At 42.8% G+C, this 24,005-nt stretch overlaps 1 protein-coding gene across 16 annotated transcripts in view; it reads right to left on the bottom strand.

The window, feature by feature from the left end:
- Nucleotides 1-24,005, bottom strand: part of TENM1 (teneurin transmembrane protein 1) — a 705,377-nt gene that overhangs the window by 56,611 nt on the left and 624,761 nt on the right. For all 16 annotated transcript variants that reach the window (XM_078380797.1, XM_078380808.1, XM_078380802.1 and 13 more), the window contains 6 exons: nt 23,322-23,468; nt 18,465-18,681; nt 11,834-11,953; nt 7,440-7,701; nt 5,947-6,214; nt 3,123-3,266 (listed from right to left, as the gene is read on the bottom strand). In XM_078380797.1, coding sequence (XP_078236923.1) covers nt 3,123-3,266; nt 5,947-6,214; nt 7,440-7,701; nt 11,834-11,953; nt 18,465-18,681; nt 23,322-23,468 — 1,158 coding nt within the window. The remainder of the gene's footprint in view (nt 1-3,122; nt 3,267-5,946; nt 6,215-7,439; nt 7,702-11,833; nt 11,954-18,464; nt 18,682-23,321; nt 23,469-24,005) is intronic.

Raw genomic sequence — 24,005 nt, 5'->3', positions numbered from 1 at the left:
TCCAGCACCAACATTTCAAAGAAGACTGACCAGAAGTGTAACTACAGATTTTGGCAACGAGGACAAATGACATTGTCTCCCAGCCACTCGGTGAAGACGCTGGGGCATGATCCGCCACCAAGAAAAAGGAGGGGCAGAATGTGGCACCAATCCCACTCAAAAAAATAATGAAAGGAAGTTTTCATTTTCAAAAAAGAGAAAGCAAACAGGGCCAGGAGGCACTGCCATCTGCTTTCGTCACACTTCCAAGTAGATCCATGCCTAGATTTCAGCACCCTCTAAATCTTGGTGCTTGGGACACAACTCCAGTTGCCCAGCCCTAGTTCCACCCCTGCTTACAAAACACAGGCTGGTGGTTCCTGCTCTCATGACTACAAAGGATATCAGACATTGAAAAGCCCTGCATATTTACTGGCTAGCACCCCTCCCCCCGCTCAGGTCCAAGGAAGGCAACGAAAGAAAAAGGAATCATCATCATCCCCAAACTGCTGAGCTGAAAGGGACCCTATGGATCATCAAGTCCAGCCCCTGTCAAGGAGGCCCAGTGGGGAATCGAACTCCCAACCTTCTTGCTCTGCAGCCAGAGATCTCAACCACTGAGCTATCCAGCAGTTCTGTACATGCTTTCTGGCAGGTGGGACACCTAAGGCCGTTGATGCAAGAGAATTTGATCACATTACACAATTGTTGACATTTTTCTACCTCTTGATCCGAAGGCTGCTCCCACCAGAAGTGACAAATATGTGCCCCACGAAGAGGGCCAGATTTTCTTCTAAAAGAGGATGTCCCCTCCACCTCCAGTGCCTTCTCAAGCCTCTTCTCTAGCACCGTGCTGCCACCTCCCAGGATCTGCTGCCTGAGTCAACCATGTCCATAGAGCATAATTGTAATACCAGCCTTGTGATTATAGCAGGGACGGGCAATTTCTGCCCTTCTGAATGGCACTAGACTGCATTTCCCATCCGTCCCAACCAACACAATCCATGATGGGCGATGATGGGAACTACAGTAGGACCCCTATATCCGTGGGATCGGTATCTGTGGGATCACTTATTTGCAGTCTGAAAATACTGAAAATACTAAAAGAAAAAAACCAGAAATATGTATTTCCATGATGTAGTTACCAAAACTGGCCACTAGAGGGAGACAGAGAACACGATGTGTATAGGGTTCACTATTATCCAGTTTTCAGCATCCACAGACCTGGAATCAATCCCTCGTGGATATGTGGGTCCTACTGGATACAAGAGTATCTACACATGCATTCTAGGGATCTTCCTCATACCACAATGGAGCTCTTGCCAAGTTCAGCTCAAATGCAGGCTCAGCTCAGGAAAGGGGAAACGGCCATGGCCTTTTGATTTGACTTTCATTCGAGCAGTGTGCCTATGGGCTTAACGAAATAAGTAGCCATAATGGCGAACAATAGCAAAGTGCTTCAGGAAGCTCAACAGTCTTACATGGGCTCACTGTCAGGAACACAGATACAGCCACAAATTTGGAGGAAGGTCGCTTGAACGGGAGGACGACTTCCTCTCTTGTTTTAACTGAATCCCTGCTGCTGTTTTTGCAAACATGGATGATTTTCCTCAACCTCTTGCCCCGGCAATTATGTCCCAACAGAACGAATTATCTACTTCAAGTGATTGCTCCAGACTTCAGAAGAATGAAGCTCCTGAATGAGAAAGGCTCTCAAAATGCATTATCTTCAATTCCCTGTGTGTTAATAAGGGATGTACGAATAAGGCAGATCTCAAGCTTGGTGAATTTCTCAGATGGATACCTTCAAGATCATTACAACTTTTGTCAGTATCAGAAGCTGAGCTTTTCTCTCCTCCCCCACCCCCGCCCAAATATACACAATTTGATGCACGTTGTTGAAAAGGACATTTTTCTCTCATTGACTAATGTTTGTACACATTTCCCGAATATATATTGGGCATCATTGGGCATCATTCAGATCCCACTGATTTCCAGTTGTGGATTGCTTTGAAGTGGCCTCCATGAGCTGTGAACTGGATTGATGTGGCTTAATCAGAAGACCGAAACCAATGTCGATTTGAATCAGGGGAGACTAAACTTCATAGCGCTATTTTTTAAAGATTTGTACCATAGCATTAAGTTAATATTTTTCCTTCCACGGCTGAAGCGGATGAGAATTGCTCTTGAGTTTTTAGCACAGATCAAGTGGTAAATTATCTTTGACCTTTCGGCTAATGAAGTTTGAAAGTAGAGGCTTCGCTCTTCCCCCACAGCAGTGCTCAAATTGTGGAAGGAAAAGAAAAGGAATGTCCAGAATTAAATCTGCAAATCCCATCCATGGATCTCCTCACATTCAAGCCAAACCATCCACCCGCAACCGAGTCTTAAAACATTAGCTAATGCATTGTTACAAAGGATGAGGGCTCAGGATTACTCCTGCTCCTATTTAAAATAATGAAAAAGAAGAATGATATCTGATGGGTTCCATCATAGCAGTGGTTCCCAACCTTGCATCCCCAGATGTACTTGGATTAAAACTCCCATAAGCCTTCACCACTAGTTGTGCTGGCCAGGATTTCTGGGAGTCGTAGTCCAAGAACATTTGAAGACCCAAGGTTAGAACCACTGTATCATAGTCTCGGTGAGGAGGCAACAAGCAGTGACAATCAAACTAACTTTTGTGAACACTGCACAGTAAGTGGCAATGGTAAACTCCTGCTAAATATTCCTAACCCCAAAAAACCTTGGATGAGACAGTCCACAATGAAACAAGAGATAGAAATGGAAGATGAGACTCACAGGTCAGGCTAGAACTGAGAAGTGAATTTGGAAAAAAAAACAGCACAACTCACTAACTGGAATACTGATTGAAAAAAAGGGGGAAGAAAGACTCTAAAGTAGAGCGTTGTGGCTCCCTTCAAAATCAGAGGCAGAAAAGGATCAATTCATTACTGCTGGATTGACTGATAGTCAATGGACTGATGGTCCTTCCCAGTCAAACCCCCTTAAAGACAACATATGAAAGTTGCTCAAACTCCAACAGATTCAACAGCACTTTGATCAGATACCAAATCTCTTGGAGGTAAAATTGCTAAAAGTCTAACAATTGCAGTTTCCATGTTGGCAGGACATATACTTACCACTCTGTATATTCAAAATGTGGTGCTTGTCGAGAGACCAGCCTCCCAGATTAGAAGCATCCAGCTCAAATCCTTGCAGAATGGCAGTCCTCTTTTCCCACAGAATCAAATCAGGGCAAGTATCGTACTCATAACCTACTGACACTGTAAGCATATATATGAAAAAAAACAATCCATTACAGACTGTGCTTGTAAAAAATTCATGGGATAGTTGTATCATGAACTGATCATGCATATACTATGTTTTCCTTCTTTTCTCACTATACATTTTCTCTATTACAAACCTTAATCCCTGCTACACTTCAAAGCAAAACTGCATCTTAATGAGTTGGTGGTGGATTTCATTTTGGGGTACTGATCCTAAGAAAGTTATAACCGAGGGAAACATGAAGCAAAATAAAATAAAGTCAAATGAAATAAAACCCACAGAGCATATTCCGGGAAGGAATAAAAATGCAGAAATTTACAGGATTTGCAAAGAGAAGAGACAGAAAAATTTTGAAGAACTTTCAGTTTAAAAAACCCAGCTTTTTAAGATTATAGCTCTCTGAAGCCCCCCCCCCAGTCAGCAAGGCCACCAGCAACTGTCTTAAAAATCAAATTTTTGATGCTCTGTCTTTCAACAGGTCCTGCTCTCTGACTCTCCTCTACACCTGGCTTTCTAGGCAGCCAACCAGATGGTAAGAGAGTTGGCATTACAACTGCTGGAGGGCTTGGAGGCTTAGACAGCTGGCTGCCGAGCCAGAGGCTGGGAATTCAGTTCCCTGCTGTGTCTCCTTGACAGGGGATGGACTTGAGAATCCACAGGGTCCCTTCCTGCTCTGCAGGTTTAGGATTACTGTACTGTTATTTAGAAGGAAAACACTCTCAATCCTTATTCAGTAAAAGAGCTTGCTTTTCTTTCGTATTTGGAGAAGAGGAGACATCTCTGGCTTCTCGAGATCGGCATGAACTGTCAGTTTGGTGGTTCAAGCCAGTTCACTTACTGGCCAAACAGATGTTCGGTGGGGGAATCCTGCCTCCTCCCACAGGCAACCACTCAGAGGCAGCACTCAGAAGAGGCAGGGTGGGGAAGCCTGGGTGAGGCCTCTGTGTGGACACCCATGGGAGGGAGAGGGGCTTTGAAGCACCAAACCCTTCTTTGGCCAGTAAATGGTCTGGTAAGAGCTGGTGAATCAAGGATATATACCAAGCCCATTTCTACCGGCTTATGATGTCTCATTCACATACTTCTGAAGGATTTCTCTAGATGCGAAGGGAAAATGTAAGAGCAAGAAATACACTTTTTTAAAAAAAGTGTGATCTGATGCTTAGATATTAGACAGAGGTCTTTCCATTTTATAATTGCGTTCTCTGATCATTTAAAGACTCAAACTGGGCCCATCAGCCTGCAAATCAAACTAACCGCACGCTGCCCCCGCTGCCACCTGCAGAAGGGGTTGCAGCTGGCGCTTGGCGATCATGTCCAATTGACTAATGGGGCAAATAATTGATTAGATTCATTTCCCCTCCACTGATTCATATCGGCTCCAAAAACCGCAGCAGTGGCCCGCCTCCTAGGGGTGGTGTTCCTGTGGCGTCGTGTCGTGTTGGCCGGCAGAAGGGGGGGGCATGCAGCCAGAGACCAGATGCTCATGCTGCTGCTTCTTCAATCATTCATCAGTGGCACAAAAATGCATTTGTACAGGTAGCAGGATCACAGCTGCTGATTTGTTAGGGCTGAGAAACAAAGGCATAGGTCTCATCCACAATCGCTTGGGCAGGCGAGGCCTCTTGCTTCATTTATATATCAAGAGCTACCTTCCTCTGTGCCCCCCCCAAATCTTGCTGTCTCTAATCCATCACTTTGAAGCTAACACATCTTGCAAGAAGGCAAAGGTACTTTTTTTTTAAAGGACACATATTTTCCATTACTATTTTCACTTCTGATCTGCTTTAATCTAGAATGTATGAGAAGAAAGAAAGAAAAAAGAGTTTTAAAAATTATATCTACTCTTTCAAACGTGTTCCAAGACTATTTTGTATCAGGGCATCATTATTATTATTATTATTATTATTATTATTATTATTATTATTATTATTATTATTATTATTATTATTATTATTATTATTATTATTATTATTATTATTATTATTATTATTATTATTATTATTATTATTATTACTACTACTACTACTACTACTACTACTACTACTACTACTACTACTACTACTACATTCAAAATAATCTTTGACTGGTATTTATATACTATGTGCATGTTTAAACCAAAAACTTAATTTAAATATCAGTTAAATATCAGTGCAAGATGTATCATATATTGCATACTATGCTATTTTTGCATATTGTGCATTATTATGATTAGAGATGGGCACAGATTGTCGGTTCGTCGGTTCGTGCTGGTTCATGTTTGGCACTTCAAAGCCCCACCCCCTCCGGGGGCTGCCTCTGCATGGACACCTGCTGGACAAGGTGGGAACAGTCGATAGACAGGACGTGACCTCCAAGTGGGTGCCCGCTAGAGGAGGCGGAGCTTTGAAGCACCGAACACCCGTTTGGCTGCTGAACGAACTGGCATGATGGGTTTGGGCGCATCGCTAGTCCTAATCCATATATATATATATATATATATATATCCATATATACCAGCTGGTATATATGGATATATCTGTCCGAAAGAAGAGGAAAACACCAGCTCATTCGTATTAAACAGTCTCACTTCCAAATCCCCATTCAGAAATGGCCATGACATAAGAAACATTCTCACAGTGACAACTGAGAAAAGGTTGTTTTTTTAAAAAAAATCAATCTTGTACAAAGACATACCCATTGCTTCTGCTAAACCAGACACTTTTTGGCCGTAAATATCCGTCTTATTCCAAGCGAAGGTATAGACCAGGTTGGCGGCGGCTGGGAACGTTTTCTGAGCCAGCCGCCCTTCGACCGTCACCACAAGATGGACTTTGATCATGCCAGGGGGAATGACGGCATGTGTCAGGATAATGCGTAGCAAAGTTTTATACCCAGATGTTCGGCTGCTCAAATAACTGAGCTTCACGAAGCTGGAAGGGATGGGTATTTCCTCCTGGACCACCTAAAAGCAGTGGGGCATGTTAAGGTCATAGAAAATCGTATCAGAGAAAACAGCAACCCCAGCGCACTTCGGTATCTCGAGTCAATGCCATGCGTGGGTGCCTAAGCATCACGACACCATTAAACCAAGGGAAAGGCTGCACTCAACATGACATGAGATCTTCCTACAGCTAGCTAAAATGTCCAGGAGGGAAAGGCGCTTTCCCCCTAACCCAAATGAACTGCTGGATAGTTCAGTGGTTTAGTTCTCTGGCTGCGGAGCCAGAGGTTGGGGGTTCAATTCCCCCTTGGTGCCTCCTTGACAGGGGCTGGACTTGATGATCCATAGGACCCCCTTCCAGCTCTGCAGTTCTAAGATTATTATTATTATTATTATGACATTCAGGGTCAAATGAAATATGGGGAACTTCCCTACAATTAATCCATTTTCTTGTCCCTTTGGTCATTACAGAATGCGGTCTATTTTAGTATCCACAGCAATGATTTCTGAAAATATAGATGAGAAAATAATAAAAAGGACAATTCCTCTGGCCGCTTTCTCCTTTGTTTTACTTCAATCTCATCTATACCAAATCTAAGTTCTTTTCAAAAGCTAGAAACCATCCGACTTATTATCCTTTTCTGATCTTTATTCTGAGTAACTGGTGTTATATATTAGTGATGCGGAATGATATCGTATTCTGCAATAATTGGAAGGGGTGTTTATTATTAAGCAGCTGTGTGTCTAGTATGTGCAGTCAAGCCAGAATAGACTTACAGACTTATAGCAACCTTAATAAGATTGTATTTGCAAAGGTGAATCAATAATAGGATTCCCAAAGTAAATGAGGTATTTAAGGACTGGTTTTACCAGTCTCACACCATGACATGAGGTTCCAAGCAAAAATTCAAACCCAGGTCTCCCGAGTCCTAGCCCATCACTGTATCCACTACATCACACTGGGAACTACATAATGTAATGAAAGTACTAAAAATAAAGAAAAGAAAAATTAAATGGCCACTAGAGGGAGCCAGAGACCATGCTATGCATAGAGTTTGCTATTATCCACGGTTTTCAGCATCTGCGGAGCCCCTGAAGCCAATCCGCCCCAGATGGTGTGTGTGTGTGCACGCGTGCTACTGTATTTATCAAAACAAGTATGAGACAACACCTCCTTTAAAAAAAGGAACAACCTACTTCTGTTTTCCGTCTATCAATAATACACCACTGGTTCCCATTCCCTTACCTGTAGCTCTGGGATGATTGTTCCCCTTTCCGGACATGATCCTCCAAAGGACGTCAGAGGAAAAGGAAGAACAACTGGATTTGGGCTGATAAAGCTACTGATGTCACAAGAAGGCGGCTCGACCTCCGTCCTCTGCATGACTACTTTGTCTACCACGATAAACCTGTTCCAGGCCAGCCAGAGTGTCCTCCTCACAGAAAGAAAAGGAGATCGGTCAAAGACCAGAGTGACTGAGATGCCTCCAATGGCCACTAGGTCAAAACTGGGAAGACAAAACAAAACATGCCATCTTACTCCAATCCCATTTGTTATCTGTATTTTCGTTCTCGTTTTCTGTTTCCTACAGTTTTACTGATGCCCTGGCACCCTCTGCTTGATGTGGTTCGATTGTCTATGGTTTCATTATATTAATTATTTGACAGTGTATTTTATTGTGAACCACCTAAAGTAGTGTTGTGACACTAACAGGAGCAGTATATTAAACTGAAATGATTGTTTGATCGATCAGTCAATCCATTGATCAATCAATCCATCCATCCCACAGAGGTTCACAAACACTCTGTGAAAATATGCATTTCCAGTGTGGTGCATGTTTCGTATTACTATTCCTCTTTCACCTAGCTCAGTGGTTCCCAACCTTGAGTCCTTTGTTGTTTTTGGACTAAAACTCCCAGAAGCCTTCCCCACTCATGGTGCTGGCCAGGATTTCTGGGAGTTGCAGTCCAAGAACATCTGGGTGACCCAGGGTTGGAAACCACTGGTCTAGCTATGACATTTTCCCAAGTGCGTGAAATGGACTGATTAATACAAGTGTACAAAATACACAATTTGTGGTATGCTATAAAGAAATTTACCAATTTCTTGCCAGATCTACGGCATGGTATTTAAAAATGCCTGAAAATGCAACATTAATTCTAAAGCATTAACACTATGGCTGAAATCAAGCAGTAAATTGTAGCTAGAGTAGGCCAACTGAATCAGTGGAATTTACGTAAAGTGCTGGTTCACTAGGTTCCTATGGATTCCACATGCCTTATTCTAGTTGTGACTTACTATTGGAGATCGTGCTATATTTGTCATCCCCCCCCCCCGGTTAAACAGGCCTGAGTGCCACCCATAGATTTATATTATAAAAACATTTAATTGTCAGATTAACAAAGGTTTTAATAAAAAAAACACCCAAAGGTTTTAGTCATTAAACATCCTTGTTGATTAATATGCACTGTCCAAGGAGTGCATACATGATGGATGAAACAGATACGCATCTTCAGTTGATGAGTCTACACGCTGTCGGCTCCATTATTGGGACCTCTGGTGTTTTTGGACTACAGTTCTCAGAAACCCTCAGAAGCAATCGTCAAGCTTCTTGGAGAGGTAACACAGAACCAGTTGGGAACCGAGTCTTTATCCAAACCCAAGAAACGTTATCACTTTTAAATAGACTTTTAAAAACAAAAAGTACAACAGTAGAGAAGTTAGTCTAGAAAATATACTGAGTTCATGTTGAGGGAAATCTCAACTCTCCTCGATCCTCTTTCTTATGCAACTATTTTAGCTCATAGTGACAGATTTAATGTCTAAAGACACCTGTTATTATAGAATAGCACTTGTCTGGAGGGGAAAAAAGACAGTATCTTTATAGTGTTTATCGGTTTTTTAACATTGTGGTGAAGTCAAAAGAAAGATTATTTAATTTGCAAGGCATAAAATGCATAGGGAAAAAAAACAATGTTTGGTAGAAGTGTTGAAAGACATCCACATTCACCTGCCAGGAAAATGATGTCTGTGAATCATTCAGTTTCTGATATTGCAAAAATCCTCCTCAGGAGCCTGGTTTTGCTTCAAGTCCAAATTTCTAAAAGCTTTTTTCAAACTACATTACCAATGGAAGACTGGAAGCTTCAAAGGAAGGTCCCTCCAAATTCCAGATGCAGGGGAGGGGTATCAGGAGACAGGTATCTAGTTGTCTCGTGTGCTCCCAGAGGCATCTGGTGGGGCCACAGTGAGATACAGGAAGCTGGACTAGATTACTTCCAAAAAGTCCTATCATTAACAGCCCTGCTCAGGCCCTGTAATCTAAAATGTCCTTTATTGAGTCAGTCCATCTCATTACAGGTCTTCCTCTTTTCCTACTGCCTCCACTGCTTTTAGCATTATGTCTCCCCAAAGTACAATAGCTTCAGTTTAGTTATTTTTACTTCCAGAGACAGCTCCAGCTTGATTTGGTCTAGGGCTTCTTTATCTGTCTTTCTGGCAGTCCAAGGTAGCTGCAAATCTGTTCCTCAATACCATACTTCAAATGAACTTATTCCCTGCTCCCTTCCATCAGCTTCCCTCACTGTCCATCTTTCACATCCCTATATTGCAAATAAGAATTCCACAGTATTGATGATCTTGGCCTTGGGTCTCCAATGAAACTTCCTAAATCTAAATGCTCTTTTAGAGTTCTTTCATATTTGCCCTTCCAAGTCTCATCTTGCTTTGATTTGTTGACTCGAGCCTTCATTTTGATAAATGACTGAACCAAAGTATAGATATTGAAAAATGTCCGTGTCTTCATTGTCCATATTAAAGTTATGTAATCCTTCTGCAAACATTATTTTTGCCTTCTTAATATTCAACTGCAATCCTCCTTTTGTACTACGTCCATTAATATTCCTCAGTAATCACTTCAAGTTGTTTTCTGCCAGCAGAATGGCGTAATCTTCGTATCTTAAATTTTTTGATGCTCCTTCCACCAATTTCCATTTGAGTCTAATCCATCTTTTGGTATTGCATGTTCTGTATATAGATCGAAGAGACAGGGAGATAAAACACACCCTTGTCTAACCAACTTGCCAATGGGAAAACCATTCTGTTTCCTTCTCTTCTGTCGTAAAGCTAGCCTTTTGTCGAGAGCGTGTAGGTTATTAATCGGAATATCACACATATTTCTTTTCAAATGAATTGATTGAATGGAATAGCATGGAACTGAATGGGATTGCTCGAAACCTGAACACGCTGCACTGCATTATTTTGTTGCAAGTCCCGTTTCATTTATTATTGCGTTGATAGTATGTGCATTCCAGAAAAGATATGAGGCATAAAATTATATGAGGCAGAGGAGGTGATATAGTTTCTTATTATTGGAAGACTTTAACGTCTATAGACACGTAACGTAAGGCAGTGTAAATAGGTACTTCACTCTATTACTTGATGCATCTTTTATAGAACTCTTTGACGGTAACAGAATGTGATGGGGAGCTAGACTTAATTATGCACATTCCTGCCCTAGATAATAGACAGGAATATGAGCATGTGAGCATTTCAGCTCTGTCAAGAGACTAGTAATTTGGAAATCATAATTAGACAACCTGAAACATTGACATTTTAAAACCACCTTAAAATATGGAATACATATTAGCTCCATTACTTAGAAGACCCCGGATGGCAAAAGGATTATTTACTCACAGATTTACAGTATTTATACTGCCGATGCAGTGACAGGAAATTATACTGTGAAATTGTAAACACGAGGTGGCTGCAAGCTTTCACTGGTTCTCTTGATTAATCAGCATGTCTCCATTCTATTCGGCAAGGGCAGATTTTAATCTATGCATTACACTTTAAGGGCACAATTTATTTAAAGGCACTCCTTTTTATTTCTGTTGCCTTATTTCTTTTTCCTCAGATATGCTACCGCACCAGAGAAGGAAATCTTAAATATTAAACAGATCTTCTCCTAACTGAAAGTTCATCTGTGCTGTCACAGCCCACTTCCTGCAATACCTCAAAGTGATCTATTTTGACGATGGGCAAATTCATTTACATTTGACAAATTAATTATTCAGCTGCAAAGCAGATGAGTCATTTGATGCAATTTTTTTAAAAAATGCTTAACTTCCAGCTTTTGGCTTTGACGTTTTCTCTCTCGACTGCATTAACCACATACAGTGGTGCCTCACTTAGCGATGTTAATCCATTCCGGAAAAAACATCGCTAAGTGATTTAATCGCTAAGTGATATTAAAAAGCCCATAGGAACGTATTAAAACGCGTTTAATATGTTCCTATGGGCTAAAAACTTACCTTAAAGCGAAATTCCTCCATAGTGGTGGCCATTTTGGGTGGCTCTAAACCGAGGCAAAACTGCAGTGGCCATTTTGTTTTTGCGGTGGCCATTTTGGATCCGCCGATCAGCTGTTTTAAAAAGTTCGTTTTGCCTTGATTGCTTCCCCGCGATCATCGCAAAGCAAATTTTAGCCATAGGGGATATCGCTAAGCGATCGTTCCAGTGATGGCCAAAAGTCCATCGCAAAGCGATTTCATCACTCAACAGAGTGATCGCTAAGCGAGGCACCACTGTACTGTATTCCTCTTAAAGGGAGCCTAACATTACCCCAACTGGCCTTTTACCTTCCGTCCTGTCGACTGATGGTGTAACCGTAGTCACTGTGATGCTGGAAACTCACGTTCACCCCGACGAGAGGGGTTCCGTCTATGGCTACCACTTGGCCCCGAATCACACAAGCGCGCCTGGGTTGAGAAAGAGCAAATTGACCATGAAGGAAGGAAGATATCGACACATCGCTAGCCCATTTACACTGCCCAAAATAAGGTTTATCTCCAGTTGCTTCGCAATTAGAGACAGGCACATACTGCCAGAGCAACTGAAATATCTTGGATGGCACTAGATTGTGTTTAATAATAATAACATATTGATAAATAATATTAATAATAATATTAACAACAATAACTACTACTACTAGTACTGAAGAGTTGGCATCCAACGAATCATTTAATCCAGTAAGGAGGGAATTGAACTCCCAACCAGATGCCTAAACTACTGAAGTACCCAAAAGTTATCGTAAAGCATTAGGTTAATATTTTGTTTTTTTGTTTTTGTAAAGGTAAAGGTTCCCCTTGACATTTAGTCCAGTCATGTCCGACTCTAGGGCGTGGTGCTCATCCCCGTCTCCAAGCTGTAGAGCCAGTGTTTGTCCATAGAGAGTTTCCATGGTCACGTGGCCAGCGCGACTAGACACGGAACGCCGTGACCTTCCCACCAAGATGGTACCTATTTATTTACTCGGATTTACATGCTTACAAAATGCTAGGTTGGCAGGAGCTGGGACAAGCGACGGGAGCGCACTCCGTCGTGTGGATTTGATCTTACGACGGCTGGTCTTTCTGACCTTGCAGCACAGAGGCTTCTGCGGTTTAACCCATAGCGCCACCACGTTTTCTTACATCTCAGTATTTTACAATTTTGTATACAAAGTATTGAACTGATCATGGAATTATACAGCTGGAATGTATCCAAGGTCACTGAGTCAGACCCTCTATTGAAATAGATGATGCCTTTTAAATGCTGAATAAATAACTATTTCCTGTACACATTTCACTGACACCTTCACTGCGTTGTGTTATTTGTTTCCATTCTTTATCATAGGTATGTTTTGTTTCATTTTGGATTGCAAAGCACCCTGGAAGGAGCGTCATGAATATTTACACAGATTTGTCTTGAATTAAAAAAATAAAATAGGGAGGGTGATTATGTACGTATCTCAGAAAAATCTCTTTGGCCGCCCTGAGTATCGTTTATGAAAAACCCTTGCTAGAAGTTTTTTCTTAGATTCCCTGAGCATGCCAACAAGTTTGTGAACGGGGTGAACTGGTTAATGTTGTTTGCCTGCCCTTTCAAAAGCATTTTTGATAAAATCCCTAACTTAAAGACTTTTGAGCAAACCAAGCAGTAATAGGATAAGAAAAGAGGTTTCTTATGGGTCAACAGCTTCTTAAAGAACAGAAAGTAGAGGACAGGGAATAGATGGATGATTCCTGCAATGGAGGGAATTAAGCAACATGGATCTACTTGTTTGGGAATCGTCCACTATCCCAAAATTGTCTCGAGCAGTAAGGCCACCAATGGGGCGACAGCATTGAATTATATTATCACAGTAGCAGAAAGAGGAAACGAGGCATTTTAGAAGGACCTGCTAAAACTTTGGAGTGAGAGAAGGCAGGGAGCGTTAAATTTAAAATAGCACATACAGTTCAGTGTTATCAAAGAGGGCAGTAGTTCCCAAGCTTGGATCCCCAGATGTTCTTGGACTACAACTCCCAGAAATCCTAGCCAGCACAGCCAGTGGTGAAGGCTTCTGGGAGTTTGAGTCCAAGCACATCTGGTGACCCAAGGTTGGGAACCACAGAAATAGAGAATCATGTGGGGGTGAACCTGATTTTACATATACATGACATAGTCTGAAGGAGTGCTGACTGACCAGGTTAGGGATCTGGAGCTGGAAGTGGTCAGTGAAAAACACTGGCTCATGTTGTGTCGGGGGGGGGGATCATTTTGGGAAAATGAACATAAATTAAACTGCCATTATCAGAGCTTCTTTATGTACAGCTGGGGTGTAACAGCATCTGAAACATTCTGTGGGCATTCTTCAGACTGCATGTGGAATAAGACCGCAAGGACAAGCAAGGTGGTAAAGACCTCCAGGACTTTGACACTTGGGAAAACTAAGAAGATGGGCAAGAGGGACATGGCAGAATTGCATAAAGCTTTGGGCAGTGTAGAGAAACTCAATGAGAAACTCAATGTTTTAATCCTGTTCTTTCTGTACAGGAAGCAAAGTGGTGCTGCTTCCTTTCTTCACAGGCTAAAATGGATGCCCCTTCCTTTCTGCACAGAAAACAAATTGGCTCCCCTTCCTATCTGCAAAAGCAATAAAATGGCACTTCTTCCTTTCTTCACAGGCAACAAAATGGCTTCCTTCTATTTAACAAAGGCAGCAAAATGGCCTCCTTTCTTTATCCAGAGGCAACAAAATAGCCCATTTCTATTCTGCAAAGGCAGCAAAAAGGCCTTTCTATTTGCACAGGCAAAAATTCCATTCTGCACAGTCAACAAAATTGTGCCCCTTCCATTCCACACACACAGGCAGCAAAATGGCCTCCCTCTTTTATACAAAGGCAGCAAAATGGCCTCCTTACTTCATCCAAATGTAACAAAATGGCCTCCCTCTTTTATGCAAAGGCAACAAAATGGTGCCCCTTCCATTCCATACAGGTAGCAAAATGGCCTCCTTCCTTCATGCAAAGGCAACAAAATGGCCTCTTTCATACAAAGGCAACAAAATGGCCTCCTTCTTTTATGGAAAGGTCACTAAATGGCCTCCTTCCTTTATGCAAAGGTAACAAAATGATACCCCTTCCATTCCCCACAGGCAGCAAAATGGCCTCTCTCTTTTATGCAAAGAAAACAAAATGGCCTCCCTCTTTTATGCAGAGGCAATAAAATGGTGCCCCTTCAATTCCATACAGGTAGCAAAATGGCCTCCTTTCTTTATTATTTATTTATTATTATTTATTTATTTATTTAATTTATATGCCGCCCACTCTACCCAAAGGTCTCTGGGCGGCTTACAACAATTAAAATTCAATGCAAGGGCAACAAAATGGCCTCCTTCCTTCATGCAAAGGCAACGAAATGGCCTCCTTCCTTTATGTAAAGGTCACTAAATGGCCTCCTTCCTTTATGCAAAGATAACAAAATAGTGCCCCTTCCATTCCGCACAGGCAGGAAAAAAGTCCCCCTTCCAATCTGCACTGCCAACAAAATGGCACCTGTTCCTTTATGCGAAGGCAACAAAATGGCACCCCTTCCATTCTACACAGGCATTAAATGGCACCACACCTTTTATTCACAGGCAGCAAAATGGTGCCTCTTCCTTTTTTCAGAGGGATGAAAATGACTCCGCTTCCTTTCTGCACAGGGATAAAATGGCAGACTGCCAAAAATTGGAGCCGTTGGACCTTGCAGTTGCTGCCGCTGCTGCTGCTCTCTCTCTCTCCTTTGCCCTTCCTGCCACTTTTTATTGCCTTTCCTGAGTAAGTGAATCATGACCAGAGAAAAATGCAGGAAGAGCCATCCCTATTCACTCTGCCGTCTCTCCCTTTGCCTGGCCAGACTGCCTGGGCCCCTAGAAGGAAGGGAAACGCGGGGGGCAAAGGTGCAGGCGAACCCAGGAAGACTGTGCAGGGCAGATTCCACGGCCTTGATCTTCTGCCCGAATGAACCCAACTCGGAATAAGGTGCTTGGACTAAAACTCCCTGAAGCTTTCCCCACCGGTTCTCCTGGCCAGGATTTCTGGGAGTTGTAGTGCAAGAACAACTGGGGACCCAATGTTGGGAAGCGCTGCCATTTAGCGAGGACCACCAACATAGACGGCTTTTCAAGAAGAATTAGAGAAATTCTAGTGGTGAAGAGCTAGGTGTATGTTGCCCACTAGCATCAGAGGTGTTATGCCTTGATATTCCAGGTAATGGGGAAAGGAAGAAGATCCTCATGTCTTACTTGCGGCTCTTCCATAGGCATCTAGTAGAATGAGAATGCGGCACAGATTTGATCTAGCAGGGGTCCTCTACTAATTTCTCATTCTTATCCTACCTTCTCATTGTGCCATAGATAGATCCCATACTATGGCTGTTTTGTCATCACCACCAATCCAATGGTGCAACATCACTCGATAAAAGCATCACCACTATCGGAGGATTTGAATCTGGATCTCCCCCATCCCAGCCTGGCACTCTGCACACGATGGGTGAAACCCAGTTGTTAGTCACAAGTGCAATAGAGTCCCATTGAATGAATGGGACTTGTTAAATCAACACTTAATGGAGTCTACTCCAGTTGACATTGGCAATCAGATTTAGCCTTCAAGCACTCTGTTCAGACCTGAACCGTGTGGAGCGGTGACATGTCTGTCTTTCCATGGATAACAGAAAGTTAACAGCAGGTTTTTTTTTCTCCAACACATATCATTTTTATCTTCTCGAAGCACACAATTGCGAAACACCTACTAGATTTGCAGTGACATTCAATTTAAGGGCTACGGATCCTTTGTTAAAAGCCTAGGAAGCTGGCCTAAGGTAATTTTTATACCTTTCTGACAACCATCTTTGGCAGCTGCTTCTGTACAATCTACGGAGATCATAAAATATGCCTCAAAGACTGTACTCAGCCTTCCTGTTTTATCAGACACCTGACTTTTTTAGAAATGGAAACAAGGAATAAGGATCTGATAAGCAATGAAGGCTCAAGTGAGGCATAAATGGAAATACGGATTTCTTGGGATTAGATGTTCTCTTCCTGACAACAAGCATGATTTCCTGCAAAAAAAGAGCTGAAGCAATCAGATTTGCAAATAATGCCCATGTTTGCCTTCTAATGGCCAATCAGAAATCAAGGCATCTGGAATGCATAATATGGAAGTGAGGGAAAGTACTTGCTTGGATTTTAAAAAAAAGACATCCATCATCATTTCAGGCAGGAGTGGGCAACTGTGGCCCTCCAGATATTTAGGAGACCACTTGGTCATAGGATAGCTCATCCCATAATTTCCAGTGTCTGCTCTCCTCCATTTCTTCAACGACAATTAACTCACAACAGGCAGAAAGTGTTGGAGTTTTTACAACTTTGTAGGGAATGGACTCTTATGGGCTGCGAAGACTGTCAAGGTATCCTGCACTAACAAATCATTTTCTCCTGCCTCTGAATTCAAAGAGAGCCCCGCCTCTCTGCTAATTGTTTTCTTTTCCCTGTCTTTTTATTTTTTATTTTATTTTTTATTATTTCTCCAACAAACGTCTCGGAGCGAGTTATTGAGAATGTAAGAACCAGTTAATGAGAAAGGGGTGGACTGTTTGAGGAACTTGTAGCTATTCTCCTCTGTGGGACTCTGTATTTCTACTCTGTGGCAAATAAATAAATAAATAAATAAATAAATAAATAAATAAATAAATAAATAAATAAATAAATAAATAAATAAATAAATAAATAAATAAATAAATAAATAAATAAATAAATAAATAAATAAATAAATAAATAAATAAATAAATAAATAAGAATTTGGCCCGAAATTCAGAACTCTGCAACTGGAAGTCCCAACCCTTGCATGTTTTTTCCATCCCCTTGCATGGGATCACGCCAGGAAGAGCATCGGTGACTTTCCCACAAGCTATTATTTTTCAACTCTGCCGATTGTTGGGGTGTACACTTTTTGGGGGTGTGCTTAAAATCCAGTGAGAAGAAGAATTTGCACAGTGCTATAGAACTTCTTAAGCAAGAGGAAATACCACTTGGAGATGTTGTTTTAGATACAGTAAGTGGTATATAATTTGATTGATTAAGTCAAGAAACAGGAGAAAAGCATTGCTTTATAGTTCGGTTCAAATATTCCTCCCCTGCCCTGGATGCTGTGAGCTGTCCTTTTCTTCCCCCGGCACCAATGAAGTTTAAGATTTAATTTACAAGATAAGATAAAAGGGGAACTGTTAAGTATTATGGATGAACCGTGGCTGCCAACATCAGTGCATAAATTGTAGCTGCCTAGGATGTTTTGTTGTATATAAAAAGTTTATCAGGCATCTTTATTTTCAGATGTTACTCCTCTTTCCAGGATCAAAAAATGTTTGTACAGTAACCTTATTTTGAATCCATGGAGCTATGCCTCCACAATTCTGTCTTCATTGTTTAAAAAATGTTACAAATGCACCTTGCCTCAGTGAAGTGAATCTTCTGTTTACTGTGGGAGTCTATAAGGAGCCTGTCCCAGGATGCCTTTATGACGGCATAAAGAACTACACTTCAAGACCAAACTAGACGCTGTATGTTGAGCACGTATTTAGAAGAGGTGCTCTATCAACTGGTGAAAGACATCTGTTTTTCAAGCTTTTCATCACCTCTGTTAACCTACATTCCAGTGTGAGTTGTTTTATGGTTCATCACCGGAAGATAAATAGGGGCTTCATTTGCAAATCGGAGCACAGATCAGCGAAGAAAGCATGTCTCAGGTGTCAGAGTACATGGCTAGTCATAGGGAATATGCCTTCTCCTTAACATCCAAGGTGACCCTAAGCATCCAAAGAGTCAGGGAAGGCCGGTCCAGGATTCCCCCAGCATGTTTACCTTTAGAAAACACATTTTGGGTGGTTTGTGTGTGTATGTATGTATGTTTGTCTGTGGGAGATACTCACCTGCTCTCAAATGAGACATCTCCTCGGATGACATGAGTGCTTTCCTTCCCAGTGAGAAATTTGATCCTGTCATAGAAGAGTCTCGGAGGATGCTGCGAGAAAGGAGGCTGGCTTTGTTGAATGAGGTCCAGGGGATCTGGGGACCCTTGGCAGAGCGGGCTGGAGAAGCAGCTGTTCTGCTGACAGCAATCCGGGTCTACACAGTCTATCAAGCCATCTGGAAGTGGGTAAAACAAGACCAAGTTACAACAGAGGTCAGAGGCTGACAGCTGAGAAGCCTGGTAGAGGCCACGTGGCCAACAAAGTGAAATAAACTGATGGTTTACGGGTGTGATGCAACCACGTGGTCTCCCTGTATGTGTGTGGGGTAGGGTCAGGTGTGTATGTGGGAGAGAGAGTCCCATGGACTGATGAGTATCTGTGTTGCGCTGGGGGGACCTTTGGCTCTTCCAAAGCGTGGGTGGACACCTCCCATCAATCCCTCGCCATCCTGACCAATGATAGCAAAGTGTTTATGGAAACAGTTGCGTAGGACACTGATGTTCAGAACAACATCAAGAGCGGACAACACATCCCATCGGGTTGCATGCACCATTTGGCTGTTTTTCCAGGCCCCTCACCCGCCGGGGAGACTCTCCCACCCCAATTTGGCAGCATAACAAATCATATTCAGAGGCTAAAACAAGGTGATCAAGAAGTAAGTCCCAAGGCAACTGATTCCATTGTCTGATGGCTCTCTCACAACTAGGATGTTCTAGAGGATAGACCACCGATGGCGAACCTATGGCACATGTGCCATAGTTGGCACACAGAGCCCTTTATGCAGGCACGCGAGCCATAAATGGCCAGATTGCTATTCCTCCCCCCAGCAGCCAAACCTGCGGAGGTGGCTGCAGCCGCGGTGCTGGCACCACAACTGGTGGCGAGACAGGATCCGGAGTGGGGTCTCGAGGCACCTCTGTGCCCGGGATTCCCCCTCCCGCCGCCACTTCCGGTTCTGCTGCTGCCACCGCTACTGCAGCCCACCGCCCACTGGGTGGTCCCCCCCCCAGTTTGGGCACTCAGGCCCAAAAAGGTTGGCCACCACTGTTCTAGACCAATGCATGGAGGAGAAGACCCTCAATGGACAGCTGTCTTGGTATCTGCATCTCACCTCCAGGATCAGAGGCATTTCCCCTGTTGACGGGTGGGGGGGGGCAGGAGCAACAGGGTGCAATTACATGCATGTCCTGCTTCCAGACTTCTCCATGGCCTTTAGTTGGCTACTATCTGAAGCCTTTGATCTGATCCACCATGGCTTTTCTCAAGAAGGAAGCTAAGGATGAGCAAAATTACGGATACTCTTGACAGTAAGGCACAGGATCTTAAGGAACAGCCCTAAGAAGAAAGACTGAAAGAACTGGGCATGTTTAGCATTAGGAAAAGAAGACGGGGGGGGGGGGAGATTGGATAGGACTTTTCAAATTCCTGAAAGGCAGTCTTATAGAGAAGCAGCAGGATCTGTTCTTGAGCATCCCAGAGTGCAGGACACATAACAATGGGCTCAAGCTACAGGAAGCTGGTTTTATGGTGAATATCAAGGTGAAAAAAAGTCTTAACTGTTAGAGCAGTACAACAATGGAACTGATGGCCTTGGGAAGTGGTGAGCTTTCCAACACTGGAGGCATTCAAGAGAACATTGGACAACCCTCTGTCAGATCTACTTTTATTTGGATTTCTGCCTTGATCAGGGGGTTGGACTCAATGGCCTTATAGGCCCCTTCCAACTTAATTATTCTATGATTCTATGATCCTATATGCAATATAAAATAGGTAGAACCATCAAAGAGAGAAGGGCAGAGGAGAACATGCTCAACTGCAGTGCAATTTCAGTAAGCCAAAGAATTAAGGAAAGAGATAAGAGGCTTACAATGCAAGATGAGAGATCAGAAAATAATACAGTGGAATAATCTGTATATATGGGAGAACGATAAGCTGAATTAAAGTTTTATCTGAATCACTAGGGAGAAAACAATGGTGAATGGAAGAAAAGATGAGATGAGAAAAGGAAATACAGTTCTTGGCTATAGCCTTCACACAGAGATAAAAAGAGATAGATGATAATGAGCAGACTTCACACAAGATGAGGACAAGATTATCGATAGTAAGAGGAAGAGGAGCTAATAAGAGCGTTATATGCTGCTCATCCATAGCTGATTATGGAGGCTGAAAACACTAATGAATCCATCCAAACGAGGAACGAAACAAATAACTGTCAACTGGTAGACAACACAAGGAGAGAACCATCAGCATAAAGTTTGAAGCCCTGTTAAACATCAGGAGCTGAAATGAAGGACTGAGAGAAAGAACTCAGGGGTTGACCTAGGAAAGCTGGCTGACCTCCAGGTTATTTGTAGGCTAGTCAATTAGTTGCAATTGACTTTGATCTCCTAACAGAGGGCTGTGCCCTTCCAGATGCTACTTGATTCCAACTTCCAGCAGCTTCAGCCGAGGCTACTAATGGTTGGGAGCAATGGAAGTCCCAGTTCCATCTGGAGGATAATGAGAATCACTTAGTGGCTTGGGACCAAGCTATCTCAAGGATGTCATTACCCTGTCTGGGTGTTAAGATCATCAGATGAGGCCTTTCTCTTGGTTCCACCATCCTCACCGGCGTGTTTGGTGGGGACATGAGATACGGCCTTCTCTGTGGCTGCTCCCAAACTCCCTCCCACAGGAGGCCAGCCTGGCCCCGTCTTTGCTGTCCTTTCCAAACCACCTTTCTCTTCAGGCAAGCTTTCCCTTAATGACCAATTACCTGAGTGGCGCTTCTTACTGCTTTGAACGTCTTTAGATATGGCTTATGGTTTTTTTTTAAAGTATGGTATTCTTTTGATTCTTTTTAGGATTTGTATACTCACAATCTGAGCTTTAAATACTGTATTTTAATGATGCAAGGCTGCCTTGCGTTCTTCTTCAGAAGAAAGGTGGGGTCAAAATATTGGAAATAAATAAATGTAAACAAATTAACAAGGTCTGGAGATGCACCAATTCCCCAGGTATGCTTTCTGGACCAATTAGGCACACATGAATAGTTCTCTGAGAAATTAGCCTAGTATTAGGCTGAATATGCAGAAGCATTTCCCATGCATTTCTGTTAACTTGTACTCAAGTTCCACTAAATACATTGGATAAATGTATTATGTTTGGTCTAGAGATGGGCAAGAACCATCAATTGGGTGGTTTGTGCTGGTTCATTTAGCAGGCAAACAGGCGTTCTATGCTTCTGAGTCCCACTTCCTCTTCCTCCTCTTTTCTACTACTTGTATTTCAGAGAGAGTTATGGAGACTGTAAGTGCCAGTTAATGAGAAAAAGGGTGGACTATCTGGGAACTTAAAGCTATTTTCCTCTGTGAGCCTCTGTACTTCTACTTTGTATACAAAGGAGAATGTTAACCAAATATTCAAAACTCTGTAATATAAACAGTGTTATTATAGCTCTAATTAGAGAACACCATGCTAACAGACCAAGTCCTGCTGTCGGCTTCTCCTCTCCTAAATAGTTGGGCGGGAGGGGTCGGGAACCATGGTGAGCGTCAGCTGATCTAAAAGATCATCCCCAACAGGAAGATTTGGCTGCAGTCCTGTTGGAACGAGGAGAGCAGGAAAAGAACAACCGAGAAGATGGAAGAAGAGGAAATAATGGGCTGATTTTGGAGCACGCTGCGAGATGCATGCTGGAAGCGGCACACGCTGCGGCTGTCAGCGCTATCCGAGTGGTGTCAGAAAAGCCCTGCCAACAGGACACAGATGTGCGCCACCAGCTCAAATCAGCACTCCTTGGCTGCGCATCTGCGAAACCATTTTAGTCTGAGACACATTTTCGCCGGAAAATGCACCCTCCGTGTTACAGGGCTGATATTAAAAAGTGGCTTGGAATTACATGTCTGGGGGAGAGACAGCGAGAGAGCAGGAACATTATCATTATATCAAGAAAAGGAATCCTGGCTGACGGACGATGCTGTTTCGTGGCCCTTTAAATTTTTAAAATTATTTCTCCTTTCCAGCCCTTGCGGGGGACCCGAAATGGACTCATAAGCCCAACACAATGAAACCGAATGGAATTGTTTGAAATAAACAATCAATTTGCTAAACACACACACACACACACACACACACACACACACACACACACACACGCAAAAGCATCTTCCCATCAAGATGCTGGGGCTGAGACTGCATTTGAAAGACACTGCCAATAAATGTGAGGGATTCTTGGCCCCCCTAGTGTCTGGGCTAGCTCTCATTAAAATCTTGCCACTAGTCTTGCTGGCCACGACTGCAAGAACTGAAGTGCAAAATCAGGGAGGCTGAGTATTCCTTGCTCATGGCTTACAAGGCTATGGGAATACTTTTCTAGGACAGGAATGACAACAGCACTGATAATTTTCAAAAAGCATTTCTGTCTGGCAGTGGGATGTGATGTGTTCCACGTGTCAGCAAATCTGGTGGCCTAATGTATCTATACTGAAGATACCGTCTAGCAAAAATCAATTATGATGATGATGATGTGCCATCAAGTCCATTCTGGTTTATGATGACCCTTTCCAGGGTTTTCCAGGGCTGGTTTCCCAATTGTCTGGGGGTGCCCTGGGACTCTGCAGCTTGCCCAAGGCCACCCAGGCTGGCTCTGTACCCGGGGAGCACTGTGGGGATTTGAACTCTCAAACTCAGGCAAAAGGGAGAACTGTTACAGCTTTTAACTGCATTTGCTTATTGGCAACAGAACTAAAAAAAGAAAAAGTAAAATGGACCCTGCAGAAGATTTATTTGTAAACATTCAAGGGGACAAAAAAGCACAGGACACTTGATCTGTACCTCCATCATTGTCCACGTTATCTCCACACATCATCTCCATGATCACATTGCATCCCGTTCCGCTCCAGCCCACCTGGCAGACACAATGCCATCCATTCTGGTCAAGGGTGCACCGTCCATTGCCATAACATAGACCTGGGCAGCCATCTAGAAAGAGACCAATTCAACCCCATGAGATCTAGCCTCATCACTCAAAACACCATGCTAGACACCCACAAAGGCTCCGTTGTGCGGTAACCTTTGCTATCCTCCTTGCAATAAGCCCAGTTTTTTTAGACCTGGGCATCTTCTAGAACTATCTGTAGATTCCCTGTGATGTAACTATTGAGAACATCCCGTCGTTTGTGGCCAACTCTGCATCTGCCATCCGTGAAGAAACACTGAAGTTTTGTGGGAGCTGCTTAAAATGCTTGTATGTATTCCTTGTTGATCAAAACCATGGAAGGGTGAGGTCAAAGGGAAGATCTGTGTGTTTAACTTGAGAATTCCAATAAGTGGTAGCCATGTTTTACCTGCATGCTGATGTCCTGAGAGGTTTAATGGTACCTTTTGCCACTGAGACCGGTCTGCAATGGCAGGGGTCACAGGCTTATATTTTGGAAAAGAAAAGGTTTTTTGGAAACCCAGACTGGTTAAGTTTGATGGGTGAGCTACTGAACATCCTAAAGAGAACCTGGGGTCCTG

This window comes from Pogona vitticeps, chromosome 11 (genome assembly GCF_051106095.1).
Source record: "Pogona vitticeps strain Pit_001003342236 chromosome 11, PviZW2.1, whole genome shotgun sequence".
Lineage (NCBI taxonomy): Eukaryota > Metazoa > Chordata > Lepidosauria > Squamata > Agamidae > Pogona > Pogona vitticeps.
The sequence above is the reverse complement of the archived record's forward strand: the minus strand, read 5'-3'. Positions and strand labels throughout refer to the sequence as shown.